At 33.8% G+C, this 21,729-nt stretch overlaps 2 protein-coding genes across 2 annotated transcripts; one reads left to right on the forward strand and one right to left on the reverse strand.

Moving 5' to 3' along the window:
- Nucleotides 1-761: 761 nt before the first annotated feature.
- LOC110902028 lies at nucleotides 762-1,181 on the reverse strand. Its single transcript, XM_022148770.1, has one exon. It carries the CDS (start codon nucleotides 1,179-1,181, stop codon nucleotides 762-764), a length of 420 nt encoding a protein of 139 aa, XP_022004462.1.
- Nucleotides 1,182-7,170: 5,989 nt separating this feature from the next.
- Nucleotides 7,171-9,958, forward strand: LOC110902027 (protein FAR1-RELATED SEQUENCE 5-like). Its single transcript, XM_035982411.1, has 6 exons — nucleotides 7,171-7,354; nucleotides 7,501-7,513; nucleotides 8,196-8,457; nucleotides 8,552-9,124; nucleotides 9,222-9,657; nucleotides 9,801-9,958. The coding sequence occupies exons 1-6, from the start codon at nucleotides 7,171-7,173 to the stop codon at nucleotides 9,956-9,958; spliced, it is 1,626 nt and encodes a 541-aa protein (XP_035838304.1).
- Nucleotides 9,959-21,729: the final 11,771 nt, after the last annotated feature.

Raw genomic sequence — 21,729 nt, forward strand, 5'->3', positions numbered from 1 at the left:
ATTCGGCCATATAAAATACCCTTTAGTTTGATTGGTGGAGAGTGGTTCTCGCAACTGATGATGGTTTCTATTTTAGCGCCCCCCCCCCCCCCCCCCTATATATGTGTGTGTATATATATATAAGGTTGGGTTCATTTTAGAACTCTAAATAATTACAGAACTTTCAGAACTCTTAATAAACAACATTTTTATTTAGTTTTTTCTTAATTTTTAGATTATTTCTATCTTTTTTCCATATATTTATATATTTTTATGATTACATGCATGTTAAAAGTAGTTTATCAGTTTTTGGTATGTAATTGTATGATTACACATATGCAAACTTGGTTTTTTACATATATGTAATTAGTTGTTACACATGTATACAATTTGATTATTATACATATGTAAACTACTCTTAACATCTATGTAATCATAAAAATACATATTATAAATGATAAAAGTACCCCAAATATAGAAATTTATATATAAAATAATTGGTTATTAGGAGTTTTGAAAGTTCTGTAATTATTTAGAGTTATGAAATGATCCCCAACCTATAAATAATTGTAATTATATATATATATAGGGTTGGGTTCTTTTCAGAACCCATTTTCCTTCAGAACTTGCAGAACTAACGTGAACCATTCATTTTTTTAATATTAAAATTTAAAAATAAATGAGAAATGGTATAATTTTTTTTTGAAAAAAGAATTTCATTAACCAACAAACACCGACCACAAACAAGAGGCGGCAAAAAACAAAACAGAGAACAGATCCTGTTACATATTAACGAACTTACGCCATTCAGACCAACTAACTTCATTACCTCTAGATCTAGCATTGTACCAAAAAAATCCTAAAGACTTTAACTCCCGGACGATCCCTTCAATCTTCACCTCTTTGTTGTTGAACTTGACTTCGTTTCTGGCCTTCCAAATGCACCAACAACCAATTCTAACAATTCCTTGAATCAAATCTTTTTTCCTGCCTTTAAGACTGCCAACCTCATGCGCTTCAAGAAGGTCTTTGACCGAGAAAGCAAGAATATGGGGAATCTTGCACCAAAGACTCACCACAGACCAAATCGTCGAAGCAACGCCGCAAGCGGTGAACAAATGTTCCACCGACTCATCTTGATCACCACAGAGCACACAAGTGCCATCCCCTTTATCTATGTTCCTTTTCTTGAGAGCGTCCATTGTAGCCAACTTGTTCATACCGAGCCTCCATATAAAAACGCTGCACTTCCGAGAAATGGTATAATAGTAATCCACTAAATTGTTTCTCTCTCCTATTAATTAATTAATATATTATATCTTCCTTTTTTTTTCTGCATTTAATTAGTTTCTCATCTCTCCTCTCTCCAATTACTATGGATTTACGAGTGTGTTAAAGATTAATCTGAACTTCTATCTCTTCACATTGATGTTAAAGAATCTTATTATGTATGTAAATTTTTTATCTGAATCTTTTCAATTAATCTTTTATTTACTTATATGTAAATCTTGATAATGACCATACATTTTTCAAAATGATTGTCTATTCATATGCATATATGTAAATGTTTAAATGTAGGTAGAATGTTTACATATATGTACAGAGTCACATTGATCATCAATTTCTTTAAACTAAACACATGTTTAATTAACATATTTGTAAGTGGAATATTTATATATATCATATATGGACATATTCGCATTGATCATCGATTCTTTAAACCAAATGTCTATTTACATATAGAGTAAGGTTAACATACAAAAAGCCTTATCATACATCACGTAGGAGACAATGGTAACCGTTGGATCAGGGGTATAATCACGCATGGGACCACAGAATCACACATGGGACCACATAATCACGCATGGGACCACATAATCACGCATGGGACTATAATCACGCACGTTCTATGATAATAACGCACGTTATATTTTTTGTCATGTATGTTAATGTAGGTTAAGCCCTGATGTACATTATACTTTGTCTTACATATATGTAAATTTTCAAACCAGTTATATATGTCTTCAAATTGGATGTCTTGCATACATGTAAACGTTCCACTTGTGTGTAAATATAATATCTATATATATGTAAATATTTAAACTGAGATCATAAATATCTTTAAAATTAATATGTTTATGCTGATTGTGTATTTTATATATGTAGATTTTGATATTGTAAAAAGCAAGAATTAGAAAGGCTAGTGAAAATATGTTGTGACAATCCATTGCTAAGAATAAATTCAGACAACGTATCAATCGCCTTTATCCATTTTCATTTTTGCTTGCAATTAAGCCTTTTTACATGCTAAAACATAAAACCTATTCACACGAAATGATAAGAAGAAATAAAAGTTGGATTACATTTTTTTAAACGGCAAGGAACGACGTGCCAACCACGTGACACCGGGCGTTGTAACCAAGGTCGACTACTCGACCGCCGCCAACCCCTTGGCTCTCCCAGATGTGCGGAAACCTGACCTCCACCCGCCCGAAGGAACGATAGTGGAATAATCGGTAAAACCTCGCCTCCCATCCAATACGAACCGGCGCCCCTCGTATTTGCCCTTCACCTAGATGCTGCAAAAAATAATGGAGAGAGTGGGATTACATATAACAGAAATTCCATATATATTGTTTACATACGTATAAATATAATATTTACATACATGTAAATACTTAAACTGATTATCGGTTTTACTTAAACTAAATGTTGAACAACCATTTATGTAAATCTTTAAAAACAATTAAACTAATAATTTATTTGAAATTACACGATGAATACAAAATAGATGAACTCTAGAAAAAAATCGTGAGCATAAAAGTTCGATGAACTGATTCAAATAATAATAAAAAATTAATAACAATGTAAATAAACATGGATTTTTGGTTTTTAATTACAAAAGCTTTGAAACTCCAATAACTAATCTCCTTAAACAAAATAGTTAAAATAATATAACAAGTTACATGCTTGTTTTTTTGTCTTCCTTGGAGGCATGTGAAGCTGGTGCAGCAGCATCATTAACGATGCTAGAACAACTTGAATTGCATATACATATCATCTCTGCTTCTTCATTTAACGGCGATTCTATACGCAACATCTCTTTCACAAATAATTTACATTCACTGGTTTTTTAAATTGATTTGGAACCAATTAAAGATTGAAATTGAAAGAAAGAATATTGAAGATAGGATGGAAATAGGGCTAGAGTAATACCAAAATAACGTGAATTAAGGGAGGAATGAGTAATTACAGGAGATGTTAATTAAAAATTTAAGTTAAAGTCCCTATAATACCCTTGATTTCTTTATTTAATCTCCATACTTTTAGATTTAATTACCAAATTAACATCATATTTATGAGCCATTGATTAAATCATTCAAAGGTCTAGATGAGTTCTGCAAGTTCTGAAAATAAAAATAGTTCTGAAATGATCTTGACCCTATTTTATATATATATAAAGAGAGAGAGAGAGAGAGAGAGAGAGAGAGAGAGAACGGTTAACATACTTCACGGCTTATCATACTTCACGTAGGAGACAATGGTAACCGTCGGATCAGGGGTATAATCACCCATGGAACATATAATCACGCATGGGACCACATAATCACGCATGGGATCCAAAATCACGCACGTTATTTTGGTCAAAAAAATAATTACGCATGTTATATGTTTCGTAAAGTACGTTAATGTACGTTAAGGCGTGAAGTACATTATACTTTATATATAATATAAATAAACTAAAAAGTAATATAATAAAACAAAAAAGTAATTAAAAAATAATAAAGAGAAAAAGACAAAATATTGTTATTTTACTAAACTACCCTTTTGGATTAAGAAATTAAAGACATAATAAGACAAATTTTATTTAATATTAATTTTTCTTACTTTTAATCTCATCCATTAATCTTGTTGATCTAAAGGCTAGAAAGTGGTTCATATGGTTCTTACAACTAGAGGTGGTTTTCATTTTAGCGATCCCCTATATATATATAATGGATGAGATTAAAAGTAAGAAAAATTAATATTAAATAAAATTTGTCTTATTATGTCTTTAATTTCTTAATCCAAAAGGGTAGTTTAGTAAAATAACAATATTTTGTCTTTTGCTCTTTATTATTTTTTAATTACTTTTTTGTTTTATTATATTACTTTTTAGTTTATTTATATTACTTTTTATTTTTTTAAAAGATTTCTTTATTATAAACAATTTTAAATTCAGATTTTTTGACAAAAACAATTAATTTTGCGCGCCGCTTTTTTACACGCCGTTTTTACGTCCGGCTTTTTTACGCGTGGTGTTTTTGACGCACCGTTTTTAACGTTGTTTTTTACCGCGCCGTTTTTAACGTGCCGTTTTTTTTAACGCGCCGTTTTTTTAACCCGCCATTTTTTACGAGCGTTTTTTTACGAAACGTAAAAAAGTTTTACGTTAACGTTTTTTACGTTTTTACGTTTTACACGCCGGTTTTTTACGTTTTACGCGCCGGTTTTTTACATTTTACGCGCCGGTTTTTTACGTTTTAGGTGCCGGTTTTTTTTTACGTTAACGTTTTTTATACGTTTTTTTTACGGAACGTAAAAAAGTTTTACGTTAACGTTTTTTACGTTTTTACGTTTTACGCACCGGTTTTTACGTTTTACGCGCCGGGTTTTTACATTTTACGCACTGGTTTTTTACGTTTTACGCGCCGGTTATTTTACGTTAACGTTTTACGCGCCGGTTTTTTTACGTTCTACGTAAAACTTTTTACGTTTTACTAAAAAAATTACGTTTTACGTTTTACGTAAAGCTTTTTACGCTTTACGTAAAGCTTTTTACGCTTTACGTAAAGCTTTTTACGCTTCACGCTTTTTACGTTTTAGGCTAAAAAAGTTTACGGTTTGCGTTAAAAAAGTTTACGGTTTGCGTTAAAAGTTTACGGTTTAGTTTTTTTTACATTTTACGTTTTACGTTAAAATTTTTTACATTTTACGTTTTACGGTTTAAAAAGTTTACGGTTTTACGTTTTACCTTAAAATTTTTACATTTTACGTTTTACGTAAAAAGTTTTACGTTTTACCTAAAAAGTTTACGTTTTACCTAAAAAGTTTACCCAAAAATGAATGCACTCAGAAATGGAAAACTCGGGAGGTGTCTCAGATATATCGTTATCATCATCGACTAGGGGGGAAAATAAAAAAAACAACAACATCAAAACAAAGTGTTTCTCGAAAAAAAATCGGGTCAAAAAAACGAAGTTTTGGCTCAGATTTCCCGATAATCAGAGGCTGCAAAGTGGGGTTGCGGGTTCAAAAACCTACCCTCCACCGTCCTTGCCGCGCCATCGTCATCAAAATATGCGTTTTTTTTCATCATCGCCTCCCAAATCCAAAAACGAATCAAACCCCACATAGTTCACTGTTCGAAGATCTACCAAAAAGCACCAGCAAAACCCACAGATTCATTCATTCAAAAATATCTCAGATTCAAACATTCAAACAATAAAAAAAATCACCAGCAAAACCCACTGTTCAAAACATTCAAACATTCAAAGTCACCACCAAAAACCCATCAAAAATCACTGTTTGAAAACATTCAAAACCATTCAAAATTTCACAGATTCAAACATTCAAACAATCAAAAAATCACCAGCAAAAAACATTAAAAAAGCATACCAAAAATATCTAACCAAACACCACCACCGCCGCCGTGAAAACCCCACCACTGCCACCACCGTCTCCGACAGTCCTCACCACCACCACCGTCTCCGTTTACATCAAAACCACCAACACAGTCGCCGCCAAAACCCATTTTCTCCACGACTGAAAAACCTGCAAACCCCCATCTCCCTTCACTCGAAACCCCAAGTCGCACAAACGACCACCACTTGGCCGCTCGGAATCGGTGCTGAAACATCCGATCTGTGGTTGAATCTATATGATGAAGCGAGGGAGATGAAGGGTTGCGGCTCACCCGGAGAAGATGGGGGGGGGGTGTATGAGTTCCAGCAGGCGGCGATTACTGTGCAGAACATTTCGAAGGGGGCGATTACGGTATAGACAGATGGGAGAGGGTGTTTGGCTGGGGGGTTGTCGCCGGAAACAGGGGGCGATCTCCTTCTCCGATCTTTCTCTCATTGAGATGGTGGATTTGAAGAGAGAATATGCAGAGATTTAAAAATAAATGGTATCATCAATGGAGTTTTATAAAGTAAAAGAGAGGGAGAGAGAGAGTCTTTATTGAAAAGAAAGAAAGAGAGGTCTACGTGATATAAATCTCAAAGAAAGAGAGAGGAGAGAGGGTGTGAATTAAATGAAGAGAGAGGGGTGAGATTAAACATTTTGGGTAAATGACCAAACTACCCTTTTCGTTGGCTGATTGTGATTGGTGGAGAGTGGTTCTCATGGTTCTTACAACTGGAGGTGGTTTTCATTTTAGCGGCTCCCTATATATATATATATATATAATAGGATTAGGATCATGTGAGAAGTAGTAGACCAATTGAGAAACTTGAGAAGTATTATGAACCACACATTTTCCCTAAGCTTTACGTAATATACACATATGTATAGTTTAAAATTAACTATATACATATGTGTATAATTCAAGATTTGACAATATACATATATGTATATAGTCAATTTATACTATACATATGTGTATATTACGAATAGGTTGGGAAAATGTGTGGTTCAGAATGCTTCTCAAGTTTCTCAAACAGGGTGGACTTCTCTTAGGATCCCTACCATATATATATATATATATATATATATATATATATATATATATATATATATATATATATATATATATATATATATATATATATATATATATAGGGATAGGATCATGAGAAAACTAGATATAAATGAGAAAACTATTAAACATAGGGGTACTTTTGTCAACAAACACAATTACACGCTTTCTGTTCGCCCAATTCATAACCCACACACACAGTCTTGATTTTGTTTCTGGAGGTTTCGTGTTCAACAATTCTCGAATCTTATATCAATCAATTCCATAATTGTATCGATTACTCATACATATAACGAATCTCATACCGAATTAAAGCTGTTTCGCATCCAAATTCGTGTTCAACAATCGTAGGTAATCGGATTTCATGTTTATTTTATCATATATTGTTCATAAACGGAATTCGGACATGTTTGATTGTTGTTTAATCGATATTGTTGTTAAATCGTTCAGGTATGGCTTCATCTAGCAGTTCTACAAACAATGGTGCAATTATTGATGACGCATTAATCGGTTGTAGGTCAGGTGATAACGATGATGACGGACACGAACGCATCGATGATTCAACTGATGTTAACAATTCAAGTTATGGCAGTCATAATGTCCGTCCATTACGTTTGTATGACGTCGATCAATTTGGTAAATTATTTATTTATTAAAAAAATGTGTATTACACATGTGTACACGTGTTTGTATTACGATGTGAACTGTATATATCATTAATTGTTAACATGTTTGTATTTTCAATATAATATGTTGTTTTCTTATTGTACGTATGTATGTAGGGACCCTATGTATGTATGTATGTATGTATGTATGTATGTATGTATGTATGTATGTATGTATGTATGTATGTATGTATGTATGTATGTATGTATGTATGTATGTATGTATGTATGTATGTATGTATGTATGTATGTATGTATGTATGTATGTATGTATGTATGTATGTATGTATGTATGTATGTATGTATGTATGTATGTATGTATGTATGTATGTATGTATGTATGTATGTATGTATGTATGTATGTATGTATGTATGTATGTATGTATGTATGTATGTATGTATGTATGTATGTATGTATGTATGTATGTATGTATGTATGTATGTATGTATGTATGTATGTATGTATGTGTGTATGTGTGTATGTATGTGTGTATGTGTGTATGTGTGTATGTGTGTATGTGTGTATGTGTGTATGTGTGTATGTGTGTATGTGTGTATGTGTGTATGTGTGTATGTGTGTATGTGTGTATGTGTGTATGTGTGTATGGTTTTGATGCAACATATCATACGAATCAGTAAGTTTTCTCTCTTTATTATGTTGCATAAATGATACGAACACTATGGTTACAATCAGTTACACTGTTTTGTTGTATTACATCTATGTAATAACGATTTTATTTTATTAATGAATGTATTACTGATGTTATGTTTGTCATATTACACTAAATTCATTGTTTTATGTTGTTTTGAAGGTATAACATGATATCTGTTCTGTTTACCGGTGTCGATCACCATAAAAAGTGTGTCATCTTTGGTGCTGGGCTATTATACGATGAAACAATTGGTTCTTACACGTGGTTGCTTACCACATTCCTTAAAGCTCATAACAACAAGCAACCAACGTTGGTGTTGACCGATCAGGATGCTGCGATGAAACAAACAGTTTCTGGTGTATTCAATAAGTCTATTCACCGGCTGTGTATGTGGCATATTGTAAGGAAAACTCCTGCAAAGGTATGATATTATTTTTACATACATTCATCTGCATACGTGTAATAGTTGTATACTTTCATGTCATTCATTTATGTTTGTGATTTTTTATATTCAGATTGCAGGTGATGTATTGGAAAATATAGACTTGAGAGCTGCTATGCATAAGCTGGTTTGGAATTTGTTTATCACACCTGAAGAATTTGAAGAACGATGGAATTTGCTTATGGAAGGGTTACACTTGAAAGAAAATAATTGGCTGAACGAGATGTATGAGATTAGGGATCAATGGGTTCCGTGCTATTTTAGGGACGTGCACATGTGTTGTCTAATGAAAACCACCTCGAGGTGTGAGAGTTCGGATTTCCTGTTTAAAACAAATTCTAGTGGAACAAACACGCTCGTGCAATTCTTGATGTGTTTCGACACAACAATTGATGGGCAACGGTACACTCAACGCAGACTGGAGTTCGAAAGTAACACAATAGCACCATCAATGCCGAAGAACGTGCGTATCGAAAGACATGCCTCGGAGTTATATACACATACACTGTTTTTGGAGGTGCAAAAAGAGATATACAGAGGGATGACATTCTGCTATATTGCTTCAAAAACCCCAGAACTTGATGGGGTAAAAATTTATACCATTGTTCATACTAACAGGCAGTACAAAGATATTAACGAATTTGAGGTAATTTGGCTTATTATATGGTTGTATTACATATGTTCATTATAATTATCAACGTTATGTTTTTTTAACATTTGTAACCTATACACATGTGATGCAGGTCAGTTTTGATACACGTAATAGATCGATTTCATGTTCGTGTATGGGTTATACGCGCCTTGGCTATTTGTGTAGGCATGCCTTTTGCGTGTATAGATACAACCAGGTTGACGAAATTCCCGTTCAGTATCAACCTGGTAGATGGAAACGAGATATATTGCCAAGGAGGGTTTTTAGCATGTCGAACAGGTATTCTTCCGATACAGACGCGGAATCTGTAATCCGGAATGAGATTTTTGATTTGGTCATTGAGTGTACTGATCGTTTAAGGCGTAATATTGGTAAACTTTCTGAGTTGTCTGGTGAAATTAAAGAAATTAGGAACCGTGTCTTTCGTGAATTCCCGACCGAACCAGCGTGTAACAGGACATCAGCTGTGATCAGTGACCTTCTCAAACAGCCTGAAGATATGGAAGTCTCGATAAATCCACCACAAGGCATCCGAAACAAAGGGTGTGTACCAACCATAGACTCATTGGTCCCGGGGAAAAGGCTGTTGTTAATAGTGCTAAAACTACTAGGCCGTGTGGAAAATGCAAGAAATACGTTAATGATCATGACTCACGTAATTGTGAAAAAGTTCGGGCTGCCAAAGAAGCTGCGGCTGCTGCTGCAAAAGCTGCTAAAGCTGGTAATGTTGTTGTTCCAGAAGATTCATGTCATGTTGGTGCCGTTGATTCGTCTAATGGTGATACATCTGTTGGACCATCGTCTCGCATTTGTACTCGGGCCACTTGAAGATCCACTAGAAGATCCACCATACGTTCGTCCGACCCGCTTGATGAGTGATTTGGTTTATACAATATTGAGACTTGTTTTACATAATAAGCAATGTGACTCCTACATTACACATGTGCATCGAATAAATTTCATGGGATTATGGTTTTTTTTCTAGTATTACACATGCATCCTGTTTGTGATGACATGTTTTTATGGATTGTGTTACATGTTTAAAATTGAGTTTATGTTACATAAGCATACATGGTGTTACATATTTTGACGTTATATTCAATGTGATATTATACTACATGTATGCATTACTTGTTTTATGGTAACATCGATTTTGACCTTATATTACACGTCTGATGGATTTGTTCACATTCATTTTATATGTATATTTCTTATGATCTTGCTATTATATTACAAATAAAATCATTCAGAATAATCCAAGTCATGATATGTTCGTTTTTTTAGTTATGTAGTTGCATTTCACGTGTGCTGTATAACGTTATCATAAAGTTGTGATACGTTTTTCTTTTGTATGATACGTTTTTCTTCTGTATGATACTGTTTGCTAAAACATTACACACGTGAAATGCATACAACTGTCAAAACCGATAAACATTCGTATCCAATATAGATGCTAGAATTTAAACGTGCATAAAGCATAATATGTCTTACACAATCATGTTATACTAATAATATTGTATCAATCATAACATCTAAAGATTGTATCAATACGAGATAATAGTCAAAAACAATATCGAAATTATACGATTTTCCATCTATCCTTTATCTGTTGCACCTTCCAATTCATTCTGTTTGGCCGTGTTAGCTTCATTCTTTGCATCCGCTATAACATTTTCTTTGAACACGTTTGCATCAGAAAGCAGGATTCTTGCACAATATTTCATCCTGAGGTTGTTTATCTGACTTTGTTGCATTGATTCCCTGTTGTTGAATCCGCATTCGAACGGTTTGTTCTTTCCATAGTACAACTCCATATGCCGCATGGCGAAAATCCCGCAGTCAGTGAAGTTGTCTCTTATTGCCCAGCCAATCTCTTTCTTTGATAGTGTTACGCTTGATAATGCTTGTGCACTCAGGTGTTGGACACTACACATGTAAGCACATACGATATATTTCTACCAATAATAAAGTGTATGTTAGGTGATATCAACATCCACATTGAAATGGTGCATATGTGTATCGCTGTTTAATGTCATTGTCATTATATTTTAATAACTTACAATCTTGTTTGGTGTGCCTTTTGACGAGAAGCTGTTACCGTCTTTCATCGATACCCAAGCAAATTTTGGATGCATGTTGTCTATCACTTCAATTGAAGGCTCCCTCAAGTCAAAGAATACTAGGTAATAGTGGTGACTTTCCAGTACAGGAATCACAACTACATCATATGATTTCAGATCAAGTCTGTCGGCGTTACGTTCAAGCACTACTAACAGGTTCTTTTTGAATGCTGCTGTCCTTGCCTCCACAGTATGCTTTCTGTTTAGCATCCATCCATTCTGTTTTGTTAAAAAAAACATGTTTATATTTAATAGTAATTGTAAAAATTTGTTTATCATATAATACTTACAATTGTCGACGTGTAACAAAACAAACGTTTAGGTCCATCCTTATTTTTCAAACCTTCTTGATTATTCAAAACACCCGCCCAAAAATCTATAGCACATGTGTACAGCTGTTTGCCTGGAATAAGGTGTGCTAACAGAAACACTCTTGTTTCTAGTCCGTATGTAGTTGCGAAAATATCTTTCCTGTATACATATGTTCACATCAGTTACACATGTGAATCATAATAATAATTTGCAAACTTCATAATGCATAAATGTAATAAAACTTACAAGAACAGCTTTCGACTTCTTTCTTTTCTGCTTCTATTTTTGCTGCCTTCAGTTCCTTTTCCATTTGTTTTTGTTCTGCTTTTGCATCTTCTTCTGACATTGCTCTCGTTTTCTTTTTCGTTGCATTCTTTTCTTGAGTTGTTTGTCGTTTTTCTCCATCATTTTTGTCATTGGCGATTGCCAACATATACGACCATATCAGTTGTTCCTCGTCGTTCAGTTTTTCATTGATGTCTACCGGCTGATTAATAGACGCGCTTTGTTGATGCTCAGCAGAGTTTAAGTTTATTTCACCTGATATGCTCCCAGACTCTTGTGAACTAATGCCGAGATCAAAGTTTGGCATTGAGGTATCACGTTCTTTCTTCTTTTGCACATGTTCAACTTTGTTCATTTTTTCAATGATTTCTCCAATATTTTCTTCAAAAAACTGTGTCCATCCAGTTTGTGTTACATGTTCATTGATATCAATCACTTCTTTGTATATTGTTTTGTATTTTTGTATGCAGTTTTGTATCTCAGGTACGTCCGGGAAAGCCAAACATGCACCACACAACACTTTTTCTAATATTTTATTGTCCCTCGTGATGCGATCGAACAGAGCGTCCAGTTTTGTAACATGTCCCTGTTGATATTACATGATAAGTATGTAGAACACGTGTGGAGTATATATATATATAATACAGGTTTGGATAAATGTATACAATAACGTACCGTCAAATCAGCTGGATTACTCGTATCATCATAAAGCATTATCTTGTTCAAATTGGTTGCTGTGACATGTTCAGATGTGTTGTTTTTTTGGATAAATGTATTGATCTCTTAACTCGCCCATGCCAAAACCTCCATTTTTCAATTCGATTCTCTCCTTCTTTCGCAACTTTTCGATTGTCCAGAATTCAAGCGGGCTCATATGTCGATCAACATTTATTGGAGGGACATTCATTCGATCAACGTACAACAGTTGTTCACATGTGTGACATAAAACAGTTAGAACATATTTATCAGTTGATACATATGTGAATCACACTTGTGAATTACAAATGCACATACATTACAAGTGAATTACAAGCACATTTTTTTATATTACATGTTAACTATAAAACAAAATACATATCACATGTGTAATACATGTCATATTACACGTGAAATATGATTAACATGCACACGTGACCATTATAGTAATAACAAACGTAATTTGTGAATTACAATTACACACATACACACGCGTGCGCATATATAGAACATGTAATACATACCGTTAGGATTGTTAACACGCCCGTGAAGAAACAATTGTTGCCACACCTTCTCCAAGTTTTTTTGCATTTCTTGATCGAATTGACGATGTACGCGCACCAATCAACATGTTGTGGGTTTATTTCATCCGTCATATGGTGTAGGAAATTAAGATCACACTTTCCTTGGTCTTGAATTTCAACAAATGTGCTCATGAATAATGTCAAAAAATTCAGTTTGAACATTATTCCACCATCATCGCCGTTCTCCTCTATGTTTTTTGATATGGCTGAAGGTGTAACGTAACTTCCCTTGTACATGTTTCTCCATTCCTTTGTAATCCCAACAAAATTTTTCTTGTATTCGAATGTTTCCAGATATATACCATGGTTTCTTATCCTCAGAAGGTTGTGGTTGCATCCCCATCAATCTTAATCTTAACACATCCTGCGTTGATCTCCATATTGTCCGTGTCAAGATTATCAACTACGTAATGGCCCAACCTCCCATGTATGCCGTCGTTTTGGATTGATAGAAGTTTACCAAAACCTAGGCTTCTAACAACTTCTTTCTGTTTTTCTGTCATACCCTTTATCGCTATACATAGTTGTCTCGGAGATACACGTGTTCGTATCGAACACCAATTAATACCGTTTGTAATCTTCATTTTTTTACCCTTGGGTGTGTTTTTTGCGTCTTTGTGTTCATCGTCAACTGTTTTCAAGCGTATCAGGTGCATTTGAGCGTTTCCTTGTTTCTTGGCTTTAATATGCACACCTGCAAAACATCAGACGTTATGACGTTACATTAATGGTGCACGTGTGCATTGGATGCACATTCAATCACATGTGTAATATAACACATACAACATATAATCACACAGTAACAGATAGAACATGTATATATATATATATATATATATATATATATATATATATATATATATATATATATATATATATATATATATATAAATATATATATATATATATATATATATATATGGAAACACAAAAGTTAGGGATGAATCAATTGTAGTTTGTTATTCACTGTTAATAGTTTTTTGGCAGTTATTCGTGACCAACTAACTGACTAACTATTAAATACAATTACAACTTTAGTCGAGGCGTTTCACAAAATAGCCATTTAAGTCCATGTTTTTTTATTGTTTTAACCCTTTGACCATATCAATGTGTTTAATATACATGAGTTCATTCACGCATATATACATTTCAGTACAGTTATAGGTTATATTATTGGTGTTCACTTGCATTGCACATGTCACATTACATTTATGATGCACATGTGCATTACATTCATATTCAGTAGTATACGTGTAATACAATACGTATAACACATAATCACATGTTAACGCTTAACAACCATAAATGTGGTGCATGTGTTCACTAAAAATTGCATTTAACTCACACGTAAATACAGTACAATACAATCACATAACAGTTTGGTACATATTATCATATATCATACTCGTGGTGCACGTGTGCAATACATATACACTTAATGACGTGTATTTGCATATTAATTACATACCTGTAACAGTATCGTCAACTGTTTTCGAGCGTATCAACTTCATCGACCTCAGTTTTATGGTAACAGATCCTTCGTTTACTGGGTTGTCATTGTTAGCATCAGGTGCATTTGAGCGTTTCCTTGTCTTTCTGGCTTTAATATGCACACCTGCAAAACATCAGACGCTATGACGTTACATTAATGGTGCACGTGTGCATTGGATGCACATTCAATTACATGTGTAATATAACACATACAACATATAATCACACGGTAACAGATAGAACGGATATATATAGGGGAACATAAAAGTTAGGGATGAATCCACTGTAGTTTGTTATTCACTGTTAACAGTTTTTTGGCAGTTATTCGTGACCAACTAACTGACTAACTATTAACTACAATTACAACTTTAGGCCAGGCGTTTCACAAAATATCCATTTAAGTCCATGTTTTTTATTGTTTTAACGCTCTGACCATATCAATGTGTTTAACATATATGAGTTTATTCGCGCATATACACGTTTTAGTACAGTTATATGTTATATTATTGGTGTTCACTTGCATTGCACATATCACATTACATTTATGATGCACATGTGCATTACATTCATATTCAGTAGTAGCAAACGTGTAATACAATACGTAGAACACATAATCACATTTTAACGCTTAACAACCATAATTGTGGGGCATGTGTTCACTAAAAAATGCATTTAACTCACACGTAAATACAATACAATACAGTTACATAACAGCTTGGTATATATATATATATATATATATATATATATATATCATTATCATATATGTAACACCCTTGTTATTATTTAACGTTTATCATATAAATTAAACTCATAATCATGTGATTACTATCACAATTATACTGAGAAAACAGGTTTGGTAATACTTGTAACACCCTTGTTATTATTTAACGTTTATCATATAAATTAAACTCATAATCATGTGATTACTATCACAATTATACTGAAAATATGGGTTTGTTAAAACTTTACAAATCATAAGTTATTCAACATAACGTAATCGAATTTGTCGTTTAAAATTTACGACGAAACAATGTGCGGAAGCATGTATCTTTATCGTGTTCGGTTCTTCATTGAGCTTGATCGTCTTTCGGTATCCAAAATGCACCTACATTTCATAAACATGAAATGCTTTAGTCATACGGGGATTAAAATGTGTTTAAACAGATCCGGTAATGATAATGGAAGGAAAAAGAATCCCAACGTTAAACTCTTGATCTCAAAACAAAGATTTCAAACTGGACTCCACCGCAACTTACGGTGGCACCGTAAGTTACGGTGGCCCCTGGTATAACATGCCCCTACCGTACTTCAGTAGGCAGCCACCGTAATGCATCCTGCTCCACCGTAACTTACGGTGGCACCGTAAGTTACGGTGGCCCCTGCATCTGAACTCCCATTTTGTCGTTTATTGACATGAAAACTTTCGTATCTTTCATTCCGCTTGTCCGTTTAACCTACCGTTTCTTCCTACGTGATTATAATTTGATTCTCCATCTTATGGAGTTAAAATCCAACATCCAACATAATAAATTTTGAGACTTCTACGTCTGCGACTCGTTACCTTTTTATCAACTTTTAACCCGTTCGATTCTTTTATCAAACAAACAAGTTTGTTTGACCCTTATTTCTCATAAACCTATTAAATTCAATGATGTTTAACATATTAGGTTCCAATTACAGGTTCATATACCTTCTTAGGCCCGTTTTCACTCATATGCTTATTTTGACCCGTTAAGGGTATTTAAGCATATTTTAAGCACCAATTGCTTTCATTCGTTTCTAAATACATATGTCCACATTTCTTATCAATGACCTCCCACCACAACTATATTTGTGGTGGATTCAATGTGGTGATTTATATATTTCAAATTTTACCCTTCAAATCATTATTTTACGGCAAAGACTCTTTATAGAGTCATTTGACCAATATTTTACATCTTAAGCTTTTCATACTTATTCAAAGTATTTATCTAATCGTAAAACTCGTTTCCAAACAACTTTTAAAGGTTGTTTGCTCAATTTAGCCTCCAAGGGCGTTTTGGTCCATTTTAGTCTTTTATTTACGATGAGGTCTTTTGAGAACATGTTTGACCCATAATTCTTCTTTTAAGTTATGATCTTGTTCGAAAAGTCATTATGCTTTTCGAAACGCCACGACCATCATTTAAAACATTCAGATTACTTATTTAAAGCAACCGAATGTCAATTAATTTCATTTAACTCTCAATGAACATCTAGTTCAAATTGAGTAGATAACCCATTGTACATCCCTGGCTCGGATCATTATATTGACCCGTTTCGATACCTTGTCGTAGTAGCTGCTAAATAATAGTGATGTAATATCCATTTGATATTTATTCCTATAAACATACTATTCAACAAACCATTAGTCGATTTTGTCAAAGGGTGATAATTTCACCTTTTGACCCGTTTGGTCTAAATGACCGATTATGTTAGCGAGATGAAGCTTATTGCCATCTCGTCTACACGACTCACTCCAGTTTACACCGCGCGGTCATTTTAATTGTGAATCACCTCTTAACGCTTTTTGGCCTATTAAGGCTTACGAAATGAAGTATCTTTCAAAACCAACAATTATTGTCAACGAGTGACCAAATTACAATTTTACCCTTATTGGTTACCATGATTTACCTTATATGGTAACCCTTTAAGTACATATTTCATTCGTCATATTATGATCGAATTACCGATTTAACTCATTTTTAACCATCAATACGGTTTCTTATCCTAGTTGATTATCTTGTCCCGTACGGCTACACGCCGGAACACCATATCTCAATTAGGCATTGGTCTTATTCGTAATCAATACGACAAAAGAACATTGTAAAATATATGACTAGTGTAAGCTATACTTACCTTGCATCCGAATTACGCTTTTCCTCTATCCTTGATTTGTTTGACCCGCTTTGTAACACCCCAACCCGGAAGGGCTGACGTGTCACAATAACGGTAGCATAAACAAAAAGTCATAATTCCATTTATTTATTTGATAAGGATACAACCACACGACCATTAAAATTAAGATTAATATACAAGCGGAGACATTCGACTTAATTAACTAACATTTTCAGATTTATTCCTAGGCTTTATTCTTCTCTCTTTTCCCCTCCCAAAGTAACCTGTGGACCTGTATATACAGAAAAGTTTACGGAATGAGCCGAATGCTCAGTACGGAATTATAGGCTCAAATAACAAATAACGTTTTATATGAAATCTTATCCGGATGGAACTTTATGCGAAAATGATATGATGCAAGAACATAATTTCATAATCATATCCTACGGATGTACCCATGAGCAAACTTAAAACGTGACAATACACAGGTAGCTATTCCTGCATAATTATCACATGAGATGGCGAATTGGCATACCCGTTATCCACCTCCTTATACTTAAATCCTAGGATCGATCCATACGCCTCCTAATAGCCTTATGTACCACACTTGTACTTAAGAGACGCCGTGAATTGATCTCTCCATCACGGTTGGAGCACATGATGTCGATGCCGCAACAACATGCTCGTGGGACACTCCACGAGAAGCGATACTCAGGGTATCAGAGTACAAATGGTCTTATTCACATAACTTATAAAACTTATTTTCATAACAAAACGAGACATATATTGGAACATGCGATAATGAGTACAACTAACATAATACTATCGCATGACATGAAAACTAAATCAAAAGTTATGATTAGAATAGGAATCAAACGGACTGTCAAATGAATCGATAATCAAAGACGTGATGAGGTTGAAAAGATATACGAATTCAACGGGTTTATGACAATTGAATATCAAACAACAAAAAGTGGGGTAAGGATCCGTACCTTAATAACCCCAAAGTGAAGCTACCTTGTGCTAATATTTTAGATTTATACGGGCAGAGTTTAGATTACTGATTAATCTTTTAACCTAATTTAAATAACATGCACACAAACTAGGTTAGTAACTTAATACCACATTTACGTCAATTCACGAGATTAAACCCTCACAATGATTAACAAGTGCAATACTTAACAATTTAATCGGATTCACAACGAATAACAGAGCATAGTCCGAATTCGAACAGCACTCAAATATTCAAGTTGAAATCACGACGAATAATCAAAGTAGAAGCTCAATTTGAGCAGCACTCAGACAATCGTTGGATGGTTATAATCGATCGGACGTTGAATTGTAATAGCGATCGAGTTATTAACCTGATTGTGGCAGCGTTTCGAGGTGTGGTTGTGTTAATTGTGTTAAACAGAGCATAACTCCGTCTAATTTCCGACTTTGTTCGTCGTTTAAGTGCCCAGAATCAAGTGCCAATGTTCTGCTATTTATACACGAAAATTGACATGCCTACCTACCTGCTTGACATGCCTACCTACCTGCTTGATTGACATGCCTACCTACCTGCTTGACATGCCTACCTACATGCTTGCTTGACATGCCTACCTACCTGCTTGACATGCTTGGGTGTCTTAATTAGGGTTTTCTAGTGGTTAATTTATATATTACTATTATTCTTTTTATTTCTAGAATAATGATTTTAAATTTATGGGCATTACACGCTTCCTTTCCCAAGCCTCCACCTAGCTCGTTAGGCGTCAAACTATTTTCAATCATTTACAAGGCGGTTAAATTAGTCATAAAAATCACGACTATTCCACCTCACTTATTTTCTATGTCGAAGCTACTATTCGACTTCATGATTAGTTAACTTAGCTTATCTAAAGTTAACTACTTCTTGATCACATGGGTTACAACATTAAGTCTAGATCAACATCGTATTTAGAACCCTTATTACTCCATATTACGCGAAATCGCCATATCATTCAAATTCACATTTTCACTATAATTCCAACACTTTAGTTTTCATTTAGGCATTTTAACAAACACCTAATGTGCATGATTTCATATAGTTCAAAATCAAGTTATTGACTAACTATTTGGCCAAGATTTAAGCATCGTGTCATATGTTCATGTCAAATTTTTATATAAAAAATTATGGGTTTTCTTCATGGAGCTCAAATACACCAGGTTAGCAAGATAATCCTAGTGTTCAACATAATTCTACAAAACCCACTTGACACATGAGTGTATGATCATGAATTCATAGCCATGAACATCAATTCAACAAATAAATGACTAGGGTTTACTCCTAGACATAGTTTCATCCCTAATTTCATCCAAACAACGAACATGCAAGCTCAGATTCGAATTTCACAAGTTCATCTAAAATTTAAGATGGAACCACATAGTAAAATTTCGCATACCTCATGATCCTTTTACTGAGGTGATCACTAATCCATGCTTGGATTTCGATTCGGGCTTGATTTGCCCCTTCAATTTGATGAATTTCTTGAAGTTTAGGGCCGAGTAGGAGAGCCCTTGGCTCCTGTGATTGTATCGACCAGAACCCACACTTAGAGTGTGTGTTTTGGTGTTGGCATTTTATTAAATTAAAACTAGTTTCTAGTTTATCAACTTTAGTCCCTCTACTTCACACAAGTTATTTAAAGGGTATTTTAACAATATTTGTTCTATTATGTCAAGATACTAACTAAATAGGTTAGTATTCCTAGTTACTTGGTGGGTCCCGGGAGTTATAACCCGTCTTATTTTAAGTCCCGTTAACTCGGGCTCTTATAAACTCAATTCCTTAAAACTTTGATTCGCTTGTATTTATTATTAGGATTTCTTATTTAAATCCAAATATTTACCGGGCTATTTTTACTACTAACGGTACTTTACCCGTCATTTAGTATTAAAGGGGGTCGATTACCAAACCCGTTTTCGGGGTGTTACAATATATCATACCCGTGGTGCACGTGTGCAATACATATACAATGAATGACGTGTATTTGCGTACTAATTACATACCTGTAACAGTATCGGCCGTGTCAGATGCTTTCGCCCTTTTCCTTTTTTTTTGCTAATGGCTGATTCGTTTTGTTGGCTGTTTATAATAAATAAATAAATAAATAAAATACACGATGTATATGTGTATATGAATGTGTGTGCGTGTTAGAACTGTTTGTAATGCTTCCAAGTGAACATATGTATTTCTTTTTATTGTTACGTATCATAACTTACCAAATTCTTTGTCATTCTCAACGTTACTTTTGGTGTCTCGAGCTTTATCCTTGTTGTTTACAGCTTCGTTTTCTTTGTTATGGCCTTCATCATTGATATTGTTGTGCATGTCCTTAATTTCGCTGTTTTGAACATCCTCTTTTTTCTTGTTGTTCGATTTAACCACGAATCTGACTTTCTTGCGAACTGTGATGTTGTTTGTCATATTAAAATAATAATAATAATAATAATAAAACATAAAGAGTAACCATAATTATTGAGTAAACACATGAACAAATAAATAAATGAATATTGATGGCAGTAATGTTAAGAATAAAATATTAATGTTTTTTTAGTAATAGCTGGTTTTGCCTGGTTGGTTTCGATATTGCCGGTACTTTCATCATTGTTGAGCTTCGCCATCATTTCTTTTTTTTCTTTTATCGCCTTAGCTGCTAAATGGAACATATCATGAATATAACATATGTGTAATATAATACAATTATATGTGTGACCATAATACACAAGTGGTGGATACGATTCATAATTATAACTCATATAATCATCGTATATCAATAACATATTTATCATTTATATTACACATGGCCATCGTATCATACGAATATATGTGTGTGTGTATATATATATATATATAGGATAGGAGTTGGCCAGAAAGTCCAAATTTCCTAAAAAGTGTTAAAAGTCATAAAACACCATAATATCAACCATAAAACACACCAAAAACCCACAAATAATATGATGAAGATTACTAAAACATCATATATGTGGGTTTTGTGTTGTGTTTTAGATGTTAAGGCTCTGATTGTGGAATGACAAATAGTATTGTGTTCTATGTTGTTTAGCATTGTGTGTTTTATATTCATAGTTCTACGATGGTGTGTTTGAAGTTTTTATGGACTATTAGAATTTGAATATTGTGTTTTAGTAATATTCATTATATTATTTGTGAGTTTTAGGTGTGTTTTATGCCTGAAATTATTGTGTTTTATGACTTTTTACACTTTTT

The sequence above is a fragment of the Helianthus annuus genome, chromosome 13, assembly GCF_002127325.2.
Source record: "Helianthus annuus cultivar XRQ/B chromosome 13, HanXRQr2.0-SUNRISE, whole genome shotgun sequence".
Lineage (NCBI taxonomy): Eukaryota > Viridiplantae > Streptophyta > Magnoliopsida > Asterales > Asteraceae > Helianthus > Helianthus annuus.

What these genes read in the sequence shown, in the direction of transcription:
- LOC110902028 (XM_022148770.1), bottom strand. Translation starts at nt 1,181, where the DNA reads ATGGACGCTCTCAAGAAAAGGAACATAGATAAAGGGGATGGCACTTGT.
- LOC110902027 (XM_035982411.1), top strand. Translation starts at nt 7,171, where the DNA reads ATGGCTTCATCTAGCAGTTCTACAAACAATGGTGCAATTATTGATGAC. An exon ending in TAAGGAAAACTCCTGCAAAG is followed by an intron (nt 8,458 to 8,551) that starts GTATGATATTAT and finishes TTTTATATTCAG; the next exon opens with ATTGCAGGTGATGTATTGGA. An exon ending in CTCGATAAATCCACCACAAG is followed by an intron (nt 9,658 to 9,800) that starts GCATCCGAAACA and finishes ATTGTGAAAAAG; the next exon opens with TTCGGGCTGCCAAAGAAGCT.